A 20922-nucleotide genomic window follows, 5' to 3' on the forward strand; every position below is an offset into this window, starting at 1 on the left:
TATTAAGCAAATCACCAGAACAGCATTTTTCCATCTACGTAATATTGCCAAAATACGAAAATTCCTCTCAAAGGATGATGCTGAAAAACTAATACATGCTTTTGTTACGTCCCGATTGGACTACTGCAATGTGTTGTTCTCTGGCCTCCCAATTACCTACCCAAAAAACTTACAGCGGGTGCAAAATGCTGCTGCTAGACTATTGACTAAAACTAGAAAGTTTGATCATATAACATCGACTCTTATCTCTTTACACTGGCTCCCTATCCAAGCCAGAGCTGATTTCAAAGTTCTACTACTAACTTACAAATCTCTGCATGGATTGGCACCACTGTACCTCTCCGGTCTCCTTGCACCCTATTGCCCCGCAAGGTCTCTAAGATCTCAAAATGCCGGCTATCTGGTAATACCCAAAGTTAAGAAAAAAACTGCTGGAGGTAGGGCGTTCTCATATAGAGCACCTCTTCTTTGGAACAAATTACCCATCTCAATTAAGGAAGCTGATACTGTCTCGACATTTAAAACTAGATTAAAAACGTTCTTGTTTAGTCAATTCTATGATTGTTAAAGGGAAGTATGTGTGTACTTTCTATGTAAACCTGGGATGTGTGCTTGCCTATGTGTGTATCACATGTAACTTTTAAATTTTAATTATAGCTTATGTTCACATTGCCCAGCTAGATGTTACAAATAAAGTAAACCTGTTACTGTATATTGTTAGTATTATTATTATTATAGTTCCGTTGCTGTATATTGTTACTGTTATAGTTTTTATTACTAGTTGGAGACAACGGGGGACTGGCTGTTTTCATCCTTATTCGTATAAGTATAACCTACTTTAGAGTTCTTTCCCCTGGAACAGATTTCATGTTCCAACTGAGGGGGGCTGTCGTTGTTTTGGTGTGTGGGGCTGCATCAAATACCCTTTTTGCTCTGTTAAATTGCTGCACTAGTCCACACTTGACCGGTGGGGATCTCATTCTATTTTGACTGTAACTGTTAGCTGCTCCTGGCATTCTCTAATCCCTGCTCTCCTCTCTGTCCCCCCCCCCACACATTCCCTGTGGTGTGGGGGGTTTGAGCTGTCAGGACCTGCTTGGTCGTCGGTCTGCCAACGCTGAACCAGGTCGTCACCCGGAATCCAGTCTCCATGACGGCCAACAGCGAGTTTCCCGGTCCCATCCAACGTCTATAAAGCCGAACAATGGATTTTGGTGTTTCAAAACCCATTGACACTGTATGACTATGTTTAGCTTGTGTTCTGCTCCTCTCTCTTACCAACCGTCTCTGGAGGAGGGGATCCCTCTCTGAATTGCTCCTCCCAAGGTTTCTTCCATTTTTTCTCCCGGTGGGAGTTTTTCTGGGAGTTTTTCCTTGTCTTCCTTGAGGGTTTAGGTTGGTTGAGGGGCAGTTCTATGGGCGCATGTGAAGCCCTCTGTGACATGCTTGCGTGTAAAAAGGGCTATACAAATAAATTTGATTTGATTTGATTTGATTTGGACAACTGTCCAAAAAAGCTTCCAAGGCCTTTAGTGTAACCCTAACTTTAACAGACTATAGCATGAGCAGAGTGATGCATTGACGGATTCTAGTACGATACCTGTTTGAAATCATACTAGTTAGTCCATATATAGCTCCAAGATAATCATACAATTAGTCATTGGCTATAATGTCTGTCAATTAAACGATCATGCATTTTGTATAAATGCACACACATAACTTTAATATGCTGTAGGCTACATAACATTTGATTCATAGTTATCCAATAAATAGCAGACATCTTCAAAATTCAACATCATAAACTAATCAGCAGTTCGGTATCAGAACAGAATGACCTTGGCAAAGGATGGAGCTTGGGAAAGCTGAAAAGTATTTGTGTTTATTTGGCACCTGCCATTTGTCTTTCCACGCGATTGTGATACAGATAGATACCTCCATATGATATGGAGCCTATACCTTTCATGTTATAACTGATGCATTAGACTGTACTGGTAAGCATGAGGCGTGTATGTAAAAACACAGCACCACGAGCAACGTCCTTAAGGAGGACATTGTGACCCGCATCTACGAGCCTCCCATGACTGTATCTCTTCTGGCGCCGAGTTTGCTTCTGATAAAGACAGGGCAAGGTTGCCTGGACTTAGTATCAAATGCGAGCTGCAGCTACGCCCCTGGAATGCAACAACAATATCTTCCATATTCACGGAGGTTACACATGAATAGGGAGAAAGCGGCTTTTCTGTGCTCTATAAAGTCGTCTCATAAATCGTGTCATAAAACGTTCCTATTGAAAAGAACACCGTTTTGCTCCAAGAACAGATTGCCAAACTGAGCATACTCGGACTACTGGCCTAGGCAAGTTGCTGGGCGATACGGAAGAATATATAAAAAATGGAATCATAGGCTATCCAACAACGATGTAGCCTAACTTCATAAAGTGTCTGGCTAAATCCTCGTACACAAAGCATCACAGAATTGTGCATCAGTGCTGAAGCACCCAACACACCCAAACGTGGACCACTGGTTTTATACCTCCCCCTTGTGTTTCATTTAGGATACCATTCAGTCACGTAGCAATAGTCTCTGCCAAAACATTTAATTTTCTGTGGACGCTTTTCATGAAGGGCACATGTTGCTCTTTGATGAAAGAGAGAGAAAGAGACAGAGAGCTAAACTGCCAGATTCTAAATAATGTAGGCTATGTAAAGGTTCCCTATGTTTTCCTTTCTCCCCCAAGAAAAAACGGGATTTTGTCGCCGAGCTAAAACCTGCAATTAGAGACAGGTGTCGGTGCAGAACAAAAACAGCAACACGGGAAAGCAACGGCTGACAGACGTGACCGCCGCGCCTCATAGTAAACATCTATGCGACGTAATGCCATCGCTTGGGCCTTTGTAGTAATTCGCTAGTAAAGTTCACTAACTATAAGCCTACACGAGTAGCGTGCAGATCGTGCGTCGGAAGAACCAAGCGTCCAAAACGAGGTGACGCTATTTCCCAGTAGCACGCCCATAGAGGTCCGAGGAAAAGGAAATAGTTTCATCGGATAAGCGAACTGTCCTTATTAGCTAGTAGCGTTAGCTGCAGAACTAATTTAGGAATACGCACATATATTGCAATGGACAAGCTACGTCGTGTACTAAGTGGACAAGAAGAAAATGAGGAGTTAGGGCTTACGGCACAGGTAAAGTACAGTAACTACTGCTCGTTGGTAAACCAGTTTGACGGGGAATATTTTAACTGATCTTGTTCTACTGTAGCACCCCGACTACTCTGGTGACTTTTAACCTACGTGACACGATATTAAGTCAAGTTTACTGAAAAACTGATGTTGTTGTTTGAATAAAAAATAGTTTGATAGCTATTTGTTTTAATTCTTGAGTTGCTTCAAAATACTAGTTTTGTATTATTTGACTTATTCAACTATTTTCGCCACAGTAAAACCCAATTTGACAGCTTGTCTATACTAGGCTAGCTACCGTAGCTAAGCTCCCCAAGGCAAGTCAGCAAGCTGTCAAATTCAGATGACATTGCCAACTGTAGTTAGTTTGTTTGCTTGCTCGCCGATCTGGTTAGTAGTACAGCTGTTGACCTTCCTTAGGAAATACACTTTAGAGACACTTCCTTTTCCCACTAATTTTATAAAATGTGGTGTAATTGAATGTATTGCCACTCTTTTCATGCTTTCGTAAGGATACTGAAGGCCACAGAAGGTAAGTTGAAGGTTTAAAGACAAGCCTATGAATGAATGTCTCCTGAAAATACTTGATCGTATGGCACAACTTAGTAATGCCGTTGTTAAATACACGGTACTACCAGCAGTTAGGCCTGTGTATCTCTTCAGATCGTGCCGTATCATCAGTGAGTCATGTGATGTGGATGTTGGGATGTTATCGTGCTCGTGGTGGTCTAGGCCAGGCCGAGCCCCCCTGTGTGTGTGTGTGTGTGTGTGTGTGTGTGTGTGTGTGTGTGTGTGTGTGTGTGTGTGTGTGTGTGTGTGTGTGTGTGTGTGTGTGGGCCGCTGCCCATCTTGTGACTTCCTCCTATTGTTCCCTGCAGGTCCTGGATGCCTCCACGCTCAGCTACAGCACCAGGGTCAAGTGGTTCATCATCTGCTTCGCAGGAGGCGTCCTCTGCTCCATACTAGTCAGTGGGGATAGAACACACAGACAGACACACAGACACACACACTGACTGACTACATTTAAGATTCAGCCACCTACTTGTCTCAACGTGAGTCTCCGTACAGGAACAGGCTAATAGTATTCTGACAGACGTCGGTGCAGCAGAGAATACAGCTGTGTTGTGCTTTGGTCCAGGGGGCTAGTCCAACACAGTAGTATACACTGTGTAGTCAGTAATGTTACGTAGCAGGGGTAGAACCCAGTAGGCAGAGGCCTGTCCCGACACTGCAGCTGGGCCAGTACAGTATATAGGACTGAGGGCTCCCACTGTGAATGCTGAATCCCACTGTCAGGACCACCCTTATATATCCACAATCACTATTTATTTAATTGAGCTTTATACAAAGTTACAGACAAATAGTTACAGCTTTACATTTAGTCATTTAGCAGACGTTCTTATTCAAAGTGACTTACAGTAAGTACAGGGAATGTCCCGTCCCCCGTTCCCCGTTCCGATGCAAGTAGGGTAAAGTGGCTTGCCCAAGGACACAACGTCATTTTGCATGGCCTGGAATCAAACCGGCAACCTTCTGATTAATAGCCCGATTCCCTAACCGCTCAGTCATCTGACCCCGCGTAGCCACTGAGCTCTTATACAAACAAATTACAAATTTTCAAGCAGCCTACTCTTTGCTGGTAAATACTGTTTGTGTGTTTCATCTTTTTACTCTCAGCATAACTGAAATACTTCCTGTCACCAAACAGTTCATTAGTTTCCTCTGACTAAGCTGGATTTAGTGTTTCTTGGCAACATATTTAGCTGTGTGTTTCCTCATGCCTGGTGATTCTGCATCAGTTGGCTGTTTGCCACATGGAAACTGGTCCCACACCATCAGCACAGAGCAGGCAACATCTCTCTGCTGCCTCGTCACCTCGTCAAACCGCCACACCACTGTTTCCTGTTGCCATGTCGCTAGGCTAGTGTCGTCAACCAGGACATGAGCCTGTAAGGCCAGGCCAGTGTCTGAGGCCTCACTGTCTGTATGATCCTCAGGGCAGTGTTTCTCCTGACTCATGATCATGTTAAGACTGATTTGGGTGTGGATTTGACCACACTGTGTCCCTTAAAGCTTAGCAAGGCCTGAGCGGAAATTCTCTGTAGTACTGACCCTGTCCACTAGGTGGAGCGCACACCAAAAGGTTTCAGAGTCATCTTGGATCTGTATGAAGTACTACTGATTACATTTGACATTCATTTAGTAGACACTTTATACAAAGCAATGTACAAATAGTGTATATAGATACATTTTTTTGTGCAAAACCTAAAGTATGCTTTCCAAAAGAAGTGATATTAGACATTAACTAATCCAAATACTCTTGTTAATTATAATCGGTCAGACTTGCCTCGATTTATATTATTCATGATATATCAATGAAACATGGTTAATAAAATGTTCGAATAAAGCATGGTTGTTATGAATTATAAAGTGTGTTTGTGGAAAGTGATAAAAGCATGGATATGATTGTGGTGAGAATGATTGCGATATGTGATAGCAAGATTGTGATTGTAATAAAGCTTGATGATGATAATGTGGTTCTGATCGTGTTGAAGGATAGAGCATGACTGTGATCTAATTACCCTGTTATTCCCCAGGGCACAGCGTTGTTATTCCTACCCAATGGTTCCAAGCTGTTTGCTGTGTTCTACACGTTAGGAAACCTGTCAGCAATCTCCAGGTAAGACTTCTGTGGGTCCACGGCAGGGGGGCCTCACTCTGACCGTAGTGATGCAGTACAGTTGGCGCTGTTTTGTGTTTCAGTCATGTCAGGATTAAGGTGGATGGTGTGTATGAAATGCCCTAACAAAATCAAATGGAACTGATTCCAGTGATTGAGGTCTGGACATTCACATCTTGTAGGAGAGTCAGGAAGCAGTTGACTCCCCTGAGGCTGGCTGTGTGACCGGCCAGGCTGGGACACCCCGCCCTGTCTGAACCACTCGGATCCCTGATGCTGCACTTGACATGATGGACGAGGGGCTAGGCCTTTTGTCCACGCTTGAAAAATGACCCATCAATAATTAGGCTGGTGACCCACCACCAGGAGCCTGTCCAGTGAATTCAACAAGGAAATACAAACAGATATTAGTCAGTGGCAGTCTGGTCTACTGATATACTGATGGAGACAGACACAGACTCGTCCTTGTTCAGGCCTGCTGTCCTAGTCAGCTCCTCCTCCTGTCCTAGTCAGCTCCTCCTCCTGTCCTAGTCAGCTCCTCATCATGTCCTAGTCAGCTCCTCCTCCTGTCCTAGTCAGCTCCTCATCATGTCCTAGTCAGCTCCTCCTCCTGTCCTAGTCAGCTCCTCCTCCTGTCCTAGTCAGCTGATCCTCATGTCCTAGTCAGCTCCTCCTCCTGTCCTAGTCAGCTGATCCTCCTGTCCTAGTCAGCTCCTCCTCCTGTCCTAGTCAGCTCCTCCTCATGTCCTGGAGCTGGACATCACGTCACAAAAACACAGCAACACATTCATGCTTTGGGACCTGTGTGTCTGTTGTTCTTGTTGACAGCTGCTGTGTTTGTTTACAGGATGTGTGAGACAGTGGCCTCATATTGGGCCAAAGAAACGGTGTAGAGTTCAGATGTCTTTGTATAAATAAGATGAGGGCTCTGGGCCAGGGACACCAGTCACCTCTGAGTGTCCCGTCAGCTGTGTCACACGCTGGCTCGTCTGCTTCACAGGTATCTTTAGTCTCGAGTGTTTACACTCAGAAACTGGGTCAGCATTTGCTTTGTTTTCGGAGCCCTTCCGTCTCCAGGCTGGTGTTTGGAGCAGGTTGGTGGCCACGGTAACGTTGACGGCTAAAGCAGCAGTTGGGTGTGAGTCAGGATTTGTCGTCAGCTGTCCTGTAGGGGTCCCGTCCCAGCCTGTGTGTTGGAGTCCTCTGGACAGGGTTGCCACGGGTCTGGAAAGTACTTGAAAAAAAAAAAAATGAAATCAAGACCTTGAAAGTGCTTGAATTTATAAAGAGCTCCTTAAAAGTGCTTGGATTTAGCCTCAACTCCCCCCCCAGATTTATCACACACTCCACCAGCTCCTTCTGACTTAATCAAAAAATGTTACAAGGTATGAAAAAGTCTGTCAGGGCTTTCAGTAATATGCCTTTTTTAATGATTCCCCATGATTGGCTGGTTGGTCTATATCAATCTGGCAAGGTTTCATCCTGATCGAATAAAAGGTTTTCCTTTACTTACTGCCGGGTGGTGCCACTGCTAATTAAGGTAAACCATTCAAGTCTTTGTATAGTCAGGTGCTGGGTTAGACTGGTATATGTGAATTATTGGCCCTTAATTTCGAAAAAATGTATCTTTGAAAAGTGCTTGAAATGTGTCATTACAAAAGACTTGACAACCCTGTCTGGAGAGGGTCTGCCGGTGAGCCACGAGGGCTCTGTCCCCTGGTCATCTGACCTGTGTTTAGCAGGTCTGCCGGTGAGCTACGAGGGCTCTGTCCCCTGGTCATCTGACCTGTGTTTAGCAGGAAGCAGGGACATTATCTTTATCTGCTGATATTGTGAATTGGTGTGACAAATATGAACTTCAAACGAGAAAACAAGCCCAACAGAACTGGTCTCCTTCACTCAGGGACTGTCTGTCTGCCTGTCATCCTGTCTGCCTGTCTGTGTGCTTGTCTGTCTGTCATCCTGTCCGTCTGTCTGCCTGCCTGCCTGCCTTTTTATTTTAAATTTTTCTTATTTTATTTATTTTGTGAGTGTGTATGAAAGTGAGTATTGTTTTAGAGGCTGCAGAAATACATTTTGTAGTATGGTTTTACTGCACAGTGACAAATAAAGTAATCTAATCTGCTTGTCTGTCTGTCTGTCTACAGACTGTGCCAGGTAGCCTAGGTTACCAGAGCAGACACAAACACCTCTCTGTCTCTCTCTCTCTGTGCACAAACATCTCTGCAACAATCTGCTGTATCACAGCCAGCTTTACCCTAACCCTCTGGGTGATCCTGCATGAGAGATCTGCTGCGCTTCAAAGAGAATGTGACAGTCTTGAGCTCAAAACATGACAGATTAGACTAATGTACAAATGGTCTAAAATGTTGGTCATGGCCTTACTGTGCTTCGTGTTTGTGTTTGGTGAAAACTGATCATCTCTCTGTAAGAATGGGTGATAATTCCTGGGTGCAAGGGGCTAATTGGAGCCTGCGGTGTTGCTAGCGGATCTAACAATGCAACAAGACATCCTGTATCCACAAGGCTGCCTGCTGTCTGTTTTGAATGGTAGCTCTGTCTTCTGTCCACGGCCACTTCATACCGACTCCTCCAGCCTCTTTACCTGTCAGAGAGACGGGGAGAGGGGGAGCCATTGTCTTGCCCGCACACACACACACACTCACAAGGACAAACAAACATACACACACCTCACGCATACACTCAAACACAGCTCACAAGCACACTTACAAAACACACACACAGTGAGATGGGGGATGGCACATGTTGACTTTACTGTTCTGTGTGTCTCCTGCAGCACCTGCTTCCTGATGGGGCCTCTGAAACAACTGAAGCGCATGTTCGAGCCCACCAGACTGATAGCAACCTGTGTCATGCTGGTAACCTCACCTCTTCTCACCCCTCTCTCTCGCCTCACCCCTCCATCTCCCTCCTCACACCTTCTCCCCCCACCTCACCGCTCTCTCTTACCTCACCCCTTCTCCTCCGACCTCACCCCTTCTCCCCCCACCTCACCCCTTCTCCTCCGACCTCACCCCTTCTCCTCCGACCTCACCCCTTCTCCTCCCACCTCACCCCTTCTCCTCCCACCTCACCCCTTCTCCTCCCAACTCACCCCTTCACTGTCACTTCACCCCTTTTTCCCCCACTCCTCCCCCCTTCTCCCCCCCCCCCCCCCCCCACCATGTCACCCCACCTCGCCCCTTCATGCTGCTACAGCAGACCTGGGACAATCTTGTGAGATTAGTCACTTGATTAGAAGTGCGTTGGGTTTGCATCACAGTTGCTGAGTGTTTGCTTATAGCCCCAGGTCTGTCAGTCTTCAGGTGGTACTGCTAATCTCCTAGATGGCTGATGTAACCTAGCCATGCTTACATTGAGAATGGATGTGATATGTACTATATTCTGTACAGTACCTACTAATACAACAGTGCTTACAGAATTGTGTTTCAGGTAAACACCTGTGATCTTAATATGTTTGTGATGCATCAGTCTCACTGTGAGTGATACTGCTGTGAGTGGACATTAATCAGTGGATTATAGCAGTAGGCTTGTGTCCCCAGCAGGCAGGTGTGTGCCAAGCCTAGCGTGCCTCTAGCCTCCTGTAAGTCCCTCCTGTGGGGTGGACAACATATGCTTCCCTCCTTTTCTCCACCTTTCATTCTCCTCGTTCCTGTCCTCCTTCATCTAATCCAATCCCTCTCCCCCCTCATCTTTCTTCTCCCCCGTGCTGCTTCCTGGGGCCAGTTGCATAAAAATAGACCTAGTCTTAGACTTAAATGCAACTTTAAGTCCGACTTGCCATAGACAATTCAATTTACCTGTTGCATAAAGCTTTACGATCAGTGACTCATGTAAGACTGACATAGCTAGTCTGTTGCGCTTTGCATTATGGGTAAAATAAGACACTTAGCGAAAAAAGAAAAGATGGCAGACAAAACAGTGACACTTAACAGCGAAAGATTGATACATGGGCATCAGTATAGTCCTCCTGCTTGTAAAATTAAATAAATAATAAATCAAATAAAAATGTATTTAGGCTAGTAAGCTGTGTGTGGACTGGGCCCTTCCTGTAAGTCCTGACGTATATATGAGTGTTTCTAATACTCCTAAAAGTGTTTCTGTTCTGGTGATGCCCAGACGAGGTGCCGCACCTCCCCAGGGCCCCTGGCACATGGACATTTGCTGTCTGAATGTGTCTCTGAAGGAGAGATCCCTTAAATTAGTGACTCCCTCCCCAGTCACCGTAGTAGTGTTATCCCTCCATGATGGTAGTGTTATCCCTCCATGGTAGTAGTGTTATCCCTCCATGATGGTAGTGTTATCCCTCCATGGTAGTAGTGTTATCCCTCCATGATGGTAGTGTTATCCCTCCATGATGGTAGTGTTATCCCTCCATGATGGTAGTGTTATCCCTCCATGATAGTAGTGTTATCCCTCCATGATGGTAGTGTTATCCCTCCATGATGGTAGTGTTATCCCTCCATGGTAGTAGTGTTATCCCTCCATGATAGTAGTGTTATCCCTCCATGATGGTAGTGTTATCCCTCCATGGTAGTAGTGTTATCCCTCCATGATGGTAGTGTTATCCCTCCATGATAGTAGTGTTATCCCTCCATGATGGTAGTGTTATCCCTCCATGATGGTAGTGTTATCCCTCCATGATAGTAGTGTTATCCCTCCATGGTAGTAGTGTTATCCCTCCATGGTAGTAGTGTTATCCCTCCATGGTAGTAGTGTTATCCCTCCATGGTAGTAGTGTTATCCCTCCATGGTAGTAGTGTTATCCCTCCATGGTAGTAGTGTTATCCCTCCATGATGGTAGTGTCATTGTGCGAGAAACTTACCTCTGCCTTTCTCCCCACAGCTGTGCCTGATCCTGACCCTCTGTGCAGTCTTCTGGGTAAGTGTAATCCCTCTTCTGAAGGTGGAGCAGCTCGCCTGAGACCTACCACTCCCAACCCTAATGTAGGCCACCTGTGGTATTGTGTGATAATGTCCCCTGTCTGTGATTCGGGGACTCTCAGCTCTGATGTAGCGGCCTTTCCAGGAGCACGTGACAGGACCACCCGGGCTCTGTGGAGAGCTGGGGCCTTCTGTGACCTCTACAACTGCTCTTTGTTCATCACTGAAACAAGATCTGATATCTCGCCATCTTCCTCTCCCTCCCTCTCTTTCTCCCTCTCTCTCTCCCCCTCTTTTCTTCCCTCTCTCCCTCTTGCTGTCTCTCTCTCTGTGCTCATCCCTCCAGTGGGGGAAAAAAGGTCTGGCCATTATCTTCTGTATCCTGCAGTTCCTGGCTATGACATGGTAAGTAGTCATAGTAATGCTGGTATTAGGTACACAGGGCTGGGAGACCGGGAGGTTATGTTGTGCTTGCTAACTTTTTGTCAGGTGTAGTCTTTGATCCAGTGTTGATGTGTCTTTGTGGGTGTATTTGTGTGTTTTGCCAACAGTGTGTGTTTATATTGTTGTTTGTTGCTAGCAGTGGGCGTTAACAACTAACATTCTAAAAGTGTTTGATGGTACCAGTCTGTGATGCTAACAGTGGGTGATGCTAACAGTGGGTGATGCTAACAGTCGGTGATGCTAACAGTGGGTATTGCTAACAGTGGGCGATGCTAACAGTGGGTATTGCTAACAGTGGGCGATGCTAACGGTGGGTCATCCTGGTAGTGGACCTGGGACTAAGCACCTCCCTCTGCAAGTGGATCTTCCACTTCCTGACGGGGAGGCCACAGGTGGTGAGAATCGGTGACCGCACCTCATCTGTACTGATCACCAACACAGGCACCCCCCAGGGCTGTGTGCTCAGCCCTCTCCTGTTCTCCTTGTTCACCCACGACTGTGCGGCAACGCACAGCTCCAACCTCCTCATTAAATTTGCTGACGACACAACCATCGTGGGCCTCATCTCTGACAGTGACGAGTCAGCCTACAGAGAGGAGGTTGACACCCTGACATCATGGTGTCAGGACAACAACCTCTCTCTTAACATCAGCAAGACCAAGGAGATGATTGTGGACTATCGGAGGCGGCAGAAGGAGGAGCATGCACCCCTATTCATCAATGGATCGGAAGTGGAGAAGGTCAGCTGCTTCAAGTTCCTCGGGGTGAACATCAGCAATGACCTCACCTGGTCTGTTCACACGGACAAGGTGGTCAAAGCGGCCCGTAAGCGCCTCTTCTTCCTGAGGAGACTGAAGAAGTTTGGTATGGACTCAGTCATCCTTACTAACTTTTACAGATGCACTATAGAGAGCATTCTGACTGGTTGTATCACAGTGTGGTATGGGAGCTGCACAGACCGGGACCACAAGGCCCTACGAAGTGTGGTCCGTTCTGCTGAGTTCATCGGCAGGAAGCTCCCAGCCTTACAGGACACCTACCACACACGTTGCCTAAGGAAAGCCAGCAGGATTCTAAGAGACTGTTCCCACCCATCCTTCAGTCTCTTTACCCCGTTGCCTTCTGGCAGGCGTTACCGCAGCATCCGGTCGCGCACACGCAGACTGGACAACAGTTTCTACCCAAGCGTAAGGGTCATCAGGCTTCTCAATGGACACTGATATGGACATTTTTACTGCACACTAGTCACTTATACACTGTCACTTTCAGCTACTGGTTGCTCTTTCAGTAACATTGCACTACTGTACCTCGCCACCAGGTTCCTGTTTGGTCATTGACATAGTCACTGATCTGCAAATTTGCACTACTGCACTGTACTCCACTTAGGTTAGATTAGGTTTTTTTTTGTGTATTAGGGTTAGTATAGCGTACTATTTATTTTATCTGTAATTTAGGACGTTTTAGTGTTAGGGTTAGTATAGTCCAGTCTAACCTTGTGTTGCTCTGTGCACCTGACAAATAAAAGACTTGAACTAGTGGGTGTTACAAGCAGTAACAGTACAAGTCACTTGCTAACAGTTTGTGTTAATAAGATGTCTGGCTTGGCTGACAGACAGCTGAGCTGCCTCACTTGGCAGGTGCTAAATCCTGTTAGTGAGTAAACAGAAAGATAATCACTGTGAGGCTAGCACCTCCACCACCTTCCTGCCTTACCCTAGTTTCCCTGCTCACCGTCAGTCCATCAGGCAGGTCAGTTGAGAACAAGGCCGTGGTCTGTGCAGGTGTGTGGCCTGAGTTGTTCTGTGACCTGAGTTGTCCTGTGACCTCAGCCTCTACCCTTCTCCTTATCCCTGCCTTTCTCTCTCTCCATGTCCCTTTCCCTGCCTCAGTCCCTCTTTCTCTCTTGGTCTCCTTGTTTCCTGCGTGTGTCTATCTCTCCCTGTCTCTCCCCCTGTCCCTCCGTCTGCCTATGTCCCGCCTCTGTCCCTGTCCTACTGTCCCAGCCTCTGTCCCTGTCCTGCCCCTGCCTCTGACCCTGTCCTGCCCCTGTTCTGCCCATGCCTCCCTCCCTGTCCCTGCCTCTATCCCCCCTGCCTCCAAGGGGACAGATGGGCAGCATCCCCTCTGTGAAGAGCTAACCCTGACCTCCGCACATGTTGAGGATGGACTTAACAGCGCCTCTCTAAGCGCTTGCTGACCCAGAGCTGCCATGGCCCTGGAGATCACAGGTGGGAGATCAGCGGTGTCTAGATGCTTACAGACACACCACCTTACCTCACCAAGGAGGAGCAGAGCCTAGAGACACACCACCTCACCTCACCAAGGAGGAGCAGTCTAGAGACACACCACCTCACCTCACCAAGGAGGAGCAGAGCCCAGAGACACACCACCTCACCTCACCAAGGAGGAGCAGAGCCTAGAGACACACCACCTCACCTCACCAAGGAGGAGCAGAGCCTAGAGACACACCACCTCACCAAGGAGGAGCAGAGCCCAGAGACACACCACCTCACCAAGGAGGAGCAGAGCCTAGAGACACACCACCTCACCTCACCAAGGAGGAGCAGAGCCCAGAGACACACCACCTCACCAAGGAGGAGCAGAGTCTAGAGACACACCACCTCACCTCACCAAGGAGGAGCAGAGCCTAGAGACACACCACCTCACCAAGGAGGAGCAGAGCCTAGAGACACCTCACCTCACCAAGGAGGAGCAGAGCCCAGAGACACACCACCTCACCTCACCAAGGAGGAGCAGAGTCTAGAGACACACCACCTCACCTCACCAAGGAGGAGCAGAGCCTAGAGACACACCACCTCACCAAGGAGAAGCAGAGCCCAGAGACACACCACCTCATCAAGGAGGAGCAGAGCCTAGAGACACACCACCTCACCTCACCAAGGAGGAGCAGAGCCCAGAGACACACCACCTCACCAAGGAGGAGCAGAGTCTAGAGACACACCACCTCACCTCACCAAGGAGGAGCAGAGCCTAGAGACACACCACCTCACCAAGGAGGAGCAGAGCCTAGAGACACCTCACCTCACCAAGGAGGAGCAGAGCCCAGAGACACACCACCTCACCTCACCAAGGAGGAGCAGAGTCTAGAGACACACCACCTCACCTCACCAAGGAGGAGCAGAGCCTAGAGACACACCACCTCACCAAGGAGAAGCAGAGCCCAGAGACACACCACCTCACCAAGGAGGAGCAGAGCCTAGAGACACACCACCTCACCTCACCAAGGAGGAGCAGAGCCCAGAGACACAACACCTCACCAAGGAGGAGCAGAGTCTAGAGACACACCACCTCACCTCACCAAGGAGGAGCAGAGCCTTGAGACACACCACCTCACCTCACCAAGGAGGAGCAGAGCCTAGAGACACCTCACCTCACCAAGGAGGAGCAGAGCCCAGAGACACACCACCTCACCTCACCAAGGAGGAGCAGAGTCTAGAGACACACCACCTCACCTCACCAAGGAGGAGCAGAGCCTAGAGACACACCACCTCACCAAGGAGGAGCAGAGCCTAGAGACACACCACCTCACCTCACCAAGGAGGAGCAGAGTCTAGAGACACACCACCTCCCTTTGGAGTAGCCCTGTCTAGATAAACCCTGTCCCTCATCCCTCCCTTCACTTCCGCCAGCCGTCGCCCCGGCAACTGGCAGCTGGGTGTCCCAAGCCAAGTCTTGGCGTAACGAGGACATGATCAACTCACACGTACGCACTTTTGTGTATGTGGAGCTGACACATACAGCACAGCATGTCTGTGTGGGGGCTGTGTGTCTGTGGGTGGGGGGGCTGTGTGTCTGTGGGCGGTGGGGCTGTGTGCGCGGGGGCTGTGTGTCTGTGGGTGGGGGGGCTGTGTGTCTGTGTGCGTGGGGGCTGTGTTTCTGTGTGCGTGGGGGCTGTGTGTCTGTGGGCGGGGGGGCTGTGTGTCTGTGGGTGAGGGGGCTGTGTGTCTGTGGGTGGGGGGGCTGTGTGTCTGTGTGCGTGGGGGCTGTGTGTCTGTGGGTGGAGGGGCTGTGTGTCTGTGTGCGTGGGGGCTGTGTGTCTACGGTAGAGGCCAGACCCAGGCCAGACCCAGGCTAGGCCAGACCCAGACCCAGGCTAGGTCAGACCAGGGTGTGCTCTTCTCCTTGACAGGAGGTGATAATACACATTCCTGCAGACTGCTCAGCGAGGCAGATCAAATACCACTCATGCCAGAACAGACCTGCTGGTTAATGATTACTGTACGCACACTAATCATTGTGGTGAATGATCGCAGGATAGGCTGCCTCATATCCTGCTCTCTAGAACTGTGTTGTTCTAGAACTGGGGTTGTGTACAGCTGTCGTGTTCTAGAACTGGGATTGTGTACAACTGGCGTGTTTTAGAACTGGGTTTGTGTACAACTGGCGTGTTCTCGATCTGGGATGTTAGAACTGCGGTTGTGTCCTAGAACTGGGGTGTCCTAGAACTGGGGTGTCCTAGAACTGGAGTGTCCTAGAACTGGTGTGTTCTAAACTGGGGTGGTCTAGAACTGGGGACCAGATTACCTGTATACTGTTATGATTGTTTTGTTTTAAATTGTTTAAATTTTAACTAAACTGAAACAGAAAGAGTATGTTTGATAATGGAGTGTTACCCAACTCTCACTAATGTCTAACAGACCACAAACTCGCAAACCTTAACCCTCTAGTTTTATATAATGACCAGGTTTGTATTATGGGAAATACATTTTCTAATTCTCTTGTCTCTTTTAATCTAATCTCATCGGTATCAAGGCAACTGTAGGTTTAGATGTGACTCACAGTTGGATTTTAACGCACCAGTTCATATAATCTTCAATTTAATTTGATTGTTGAGTTATATAGGATGTTTAAATCCTGACAGCTGACGTTGGTTGATGTCACTGACTACTGAAGTAACACTGAACCCCCTACCTCTCTCTCTCTCTCTCTCTCTCTCTCTCTCTCTCTCTCTCTCTCTCTCTCTCCCCCCTCTCTCTCCATTTCTTTCTCTCCTTGTTTATTTGTTCCTTTCTCTCTTTGTCTCTTCCAGGTACAGCATCTCATACATTCCGTTTGCCAGGTAAGATCCAGAGACTTCCTGTCTGTGTCACTTCCTGTTTGTGTCACTCATTTGAAGCAGCTCCTCTGCCTCTGGGGAAGTTGGGCTGCTGGTCTCTGTGTCTCTGACCTTTTTCCAAATAGGATCTTTCAGAGCTGAAGTCTACCTGAAGCATGTCTGATTGACCCAAGTCCTGTGGAGCAAATCAGATTTGTTAATGTTATTTAAATGTTATTTTTCTGTCTCCTATTATGGTCTGTCTGAGTGCTAAAGGTTCACCTTTTGGTGTGAGCTAGCAGGCCAGTTGCTATGTGTCTCAGTGTCTTGGTTATGGGATTATGGGAAACCCAGACACACCAACACTATCTCTAAAACTGTTCATCCACAAATGGCACTGTGCCCAGACACACAGCAACACACAGACACACACACAGACGCACACGCACACAGACAGCCACCGCTGGGATGTTTCTGTTTCAGTCACACACAAACACCACAGAGAGCCAGATGATCCCAGAATGAAAACATGTTGTTATTTACCCCTAAACACCCTACTGTTTGGCTTCACCATATGGCACCCCCCACCCCCCTTCAGTCGAGGGACACGCAAATGGCTGCTTGTTATTCCACCCCATCAGGTTCAGCTCACAGTATGGAGGCTTTTTTTGACCATAAGGCTCTTTAAGATCCACAGTGTGGTTATCATGTGCTTTTTGCCGGATGATAATGAGTGATGAGCTGAACGCCTCAGCTTTGCTGTCTGATGTGTTAAGTGGTGCTTGAGGATGTTGGACTAGGGAGCTGAAGGTAGCCTAGCCATGTGGTCCTGGTGTCCTTTCTGCTGTCCATGACCAGAGCCGCAGCGTTGACCCGGGCCAGCTGTGAATGAGGGAATGTTTTTCTCGTGTAGTGAGAGGTCTTACCGCCCTCCCTCTCTCCCTCCAAGTTGGAGAAACCCTAGTCCCATCTGACAGCTGAGGACCAACACCCCACCCCCCGCACACACGCACCCTGCGCCCCCCCCCCCCCCCGCACACACGCACCCTGCGCCCCCCCCCCCCCCCCCCCCCCCCCCGCTCACCTCCTCCCCCCTTTAGAGCAGAGAGACGAGAAAGGAGAGGAGACAAAGAGCGCGTGCGAGCCTCCTCCTTGGCTGCTCTGAGGAGCTAGAGTAGAACAGACCATCAATATTGTTTTTCCTTATTTAGAGCTACACGTGCCCACTGGTATGTTTACTCAAACTCCCTCCCTTGTTGTTCCCAGTCAGAGCATTCGGCTTTTCGTGTGGGCAATAAATGGTTTTTCCCCTTTATCCAGTAAGCCTCTTGGTTAAATCCATTTTCATTTGGCAGATTGGATTATAGCCCAGCGGTGGTTGTTATTGCAGAGCTGACATGTACAGTATTGTGATCATGGAGCCACATCCCTCAATAAATACCATAATGCATGTATCACCCTTCTGCTCTGCTGGCCTCAACTCATCATCCTCATCCCTCTAAGTCAACCCATTATCATCCCTCTTCCTCACCCTCTGACTCACCCTCTACCTCACCTTCTACCTCACTCTCCTCCTGCCTGCTGAGCGCTGATGCTGTAATATGGTTTACTCGGGTAGCTGTAGAAAGGCTGCCCCAGGCTTCACAGGGCAGTGCCTGTGCAGGTGGTCCAGCTATGTGGCTAGGCTGATTCTCTCAGCTGGTTAGCTGATGCCCAACTATTATCTATGCAAGAAAGCTATGTCTGCGCTTACCAGGTAAAATGCTGGTTAGCTAGCCAGGGCAAATCTGTTTCAATGCTAGCTAAGTAATTTGCTAGGGCTTGCCAGTTACAGTGCTAGCAAGCTGTGTCAGGGCTAGACAGGCTTAGTGTTAGCTCGGTGGCAGAGCTAGCTAGCAGGGGTGTGCAGGTTAGCCATTGCTAGGTGCTTTCATCAGAAAAAAAGGGACCACTTAGTGATTGATTATCTATTCATGAAGTGTTTTTGAAGCTAAAATAGCAGTCAGCCTGCTGTGGGGGACTAAAAAAGGAAAGGGGAAGAGAAGGGGTTGAAGAGGGGGGGATGCTGATGCTAAATGTTGTTTTTTTGTCCAAAGGGGGTGAGTGGGTTTGGTTTGTGTGTGTGTGTGTGTGTGTGTGTGTGTGTGAATGGGGATAAACTGCGAATCAGAATAGCGAAACGAGATGCTGTCACCAGTCTCTCCACCAACCCCCTGCCTGCTCTGTTATGGTCTTTCCTCCGCTGTAGCCTTGGCTGCATTCACACCTTCTTCTCAGGCTGACGGAGTCTGCATAGCAACACAGGGTGAAAGAGGAAGGGATCAGGAGGAGAGAGAGACTGTGTGGAGAGAGGGGGAGGCAGGAAGTAGAATGTGACCTTGTTCTGCTGTTGCCTTGGTTACTGCCTGCATTGCATCATCCCACAGCACAGCATACCATACCTGAAGTGGTGGAATGAGAGAAGGGGAAGGAGGGCGAGGGGGAGGAAAGGGGGTAGGGAAGAAAGGCGGGAGAAGGAGGGGTGGGACGGGACGGTTAGAGATGGTAACATCCCTCTGAGCATGTGCTCCTTCCCCGTCAAAACACCCTTCATATATTGATGAGCCCCACCCAGCTACCTCAACAAAACACCCTTCATCTATTGATGAGCCCCACCCAGCTACCTCAACAAAACACCCTTCATCTATTGATGAGCCCCACCCAGCTACCTCAACAAAACACCCTTCATCTATTGATGAGCCCCACCCAGCTACCTCAACAAAACACCCTTCATCTATTGATGAGCCCCACCCAGCTACCTCAACAAAACACCCTTCATCTATTGATGAGCCCCACCCAGCTACCTCAACAAAACACCCTTCATATATTGATGAGCCACACCCAGCTACCGCCCTGTGTGTGTGTGCGTGCGTGTACGTGTGTGTGTGTGTGCACACGTTTCCTGGATTATTACTTACTAAAGTCAGGGTGAATATGAACAACATGCCTAGATAAAGAATAAAATGTTTTATTTTACATATGTTAGGGCAGTGTGCACCACAATATTTAAAATAAACCTAAATCCTAAATATACAAAATTATACTTATCTTGTTCTAGTTCCTGGAACAATTTCTTGTCCACATCTTTGGAACTATAAATGTCCCAGAGTCTGGCTTGTTACTGGACCTGAACTGATGTTTCTCTGTTTCTCTCAACAGAGATGCAGTGATGAAGTGCTTCACCACCTGTTTGAGTTAGTACTGCAGGATCCATTAGTCACAAGCCTGGTCCCAACATGCAAACTACGACAACAGATTATCTGTCAAATGTTTCTTTTCAATTTTATAATATTCTTTCCCTCCTCTGAATCTGTGTTTTGCTACTTTACACTGTGAGGCATTCCCTCTAGTTACTATTCTGTCTGTATAACAGAACACTTTACATCAGAATTATTTTAGGAGTGTTTGCTTTTGGGTGTGAGAGTGTGGTGACTGCTTGAAATTAAAATATTTAAGAATGTTCCTAATATATGTAATGTCTTTCACTTTTATATCTGATTTGTAAAGTGCAGGGAAAGTACGTATTTGAACTTGTAATACAATGTTTGTAACACATAAGTTCCGAAAATACACCCAGTGCTTTATTGTTTTTTTTTTATTTTCTACTCATTTTGTTAAGACAAAGTGGTATTTTAACTTTAGTTTCCACTTTCAGAAGTGTTAGAATTATGAGTTGCATTAAGTGTGAAATCAGAAGAATATCCATGGAAAACTGTACTGATGCAGTAAACGTATAATTCACCCAAAGCTTTTGACTCATGTGTTCTGAACACCAGACTGATTTACGATGTCTGTGTCTGTGTGTCTGTCTGTGTGTCTGTCTGTGTCTGTGCAATCATGCCTGCCTGTGAGTGTGTGCATGTGTGTGTGTGTCAGCCGTGTGTCTGCCTTTGTTTGTGTGTGCGCATGTGTCTGCCATGTGGCAACTGTGTGTGTGTGTGTGTGTGTGTTGAAGGCAGTGATGGATAAAGAATTAGTCTGCTGTGTCCCCAGATGAAGAGCTTCAGCCTAATGGATATCCAGGGCGACAGGGGAGACCCAGGGCGTAGTCTGTCTGTGTCCTGCCTCCTCTCTCCCCAGACCTGCCTCTTTTCTCCCCAGACCTGCCTCTTCTCTGCCCTGCCTCCTCTAACCTCAGCCCTGTCACACCCCTGAACACCAAGAGTCTGGCTTCCTGTCTCGTCCTACTCTGCTCCGCACATGTCCTGTCTCGTCCTACTCTGCTCCACACATGTCCTGTCTCGTCCTACTCTGCTCCACACATGTCCTGTCTCGTCCTACTCTGCTCCACACATGTCCTGTCTCGTCCTACTCTGCTCCACACATGTCCTGGAACATTGAGATCTCTCCCTCAGCTACACCGCTTGAACTAATTGACTATGAATTAGCTGTCTTTTTATTCCAGAACACTCTGCCAGATGTTCTAATGATTCCCACTCCTCTCCCACTCTCCTCCCCTCTTCCCTTTCTCAAACCCCCTCTTCCGCCCAATCCATTTTTTCTTCCAATCATGACATGACCTAATAACCCACTGGTTCTCCAGCAGCTCGCCTCCCTATCATCACCAAGGGATGCGGTTACCATGACAACCCCTCAGGAGCAATGCCGAAGCTCATC

The 20922-nt window shown here is 47.7% G+C and overlaps 1 protein-coding gene across 1 annotated transcript; it reads left to right on the forward strand.

Moving 5' to 3' along the window:
* The first annotated feature begins 2998 nt into the window (after positions 1–2998).
* sft2d1 (SFT2 domain containing 1) lies at positions 2999–20052 on the forward strand. Its single transcript, XM_047029521.1, has 8 exons — positions 2999–3184; positions 4060–4146; positions 5779–5861; positions 8659–8740; positions 10729–10764; positions 11113–11171; positions 16261–16290; positions 19465–20052. The coding sequence occupies exons 1-8, from the start codon at positions 3119–3121 to the stop codon at positions 19502–19504; spliced, it is 483 nt and encodes a 160-aa protein (XP_046885477.1). The 5' UTR covers positions 2999–3118; the 3' UTR covers positions 19505–20052.
* The last annotated feature ends 870 nt before the right edge of the window (positions 20053–20922 follow it).

The sequence above is a fragment of the Hypomesus transpacificus genome, chromosome 11 (assembly GCF_021917145.1).
Source record: "Hypomesus transpacificus isolate Combined female chromosome 11, fHypTra1, whole genome shotgun sequence".
NCBI classification, from domain to species: Eukaryota; Metazoa; Chordata; class Actinopteri; order Osmeriformes; family Osmeridae; genus Hypomesus; species Hypomesus transpacificus.

Coding starts and splice junctions, on each gene's coding strand:
- sft2d1 (XM_047029521.1), top strand. CDS start 3,119: ATGGACAAGCTACGTCGTGTACTAAGTGGACAAGAAGAAAATGAGGAG. Junction 4,147..5,778: donor GCGTCCTCTGCTCCATACTA/GTCAGTGGGGAT, acceptor GTTATTCCCCAG/GGCACAGCGTTGTTATTCCT. Junction 10,765..11,112: donor CCCTCTGTGCAGTCTTCTGG/GTAAGTGTAATC, acceptor TCATCCCTCCAG/TGGGGGAAAAAAGGTCTGGC.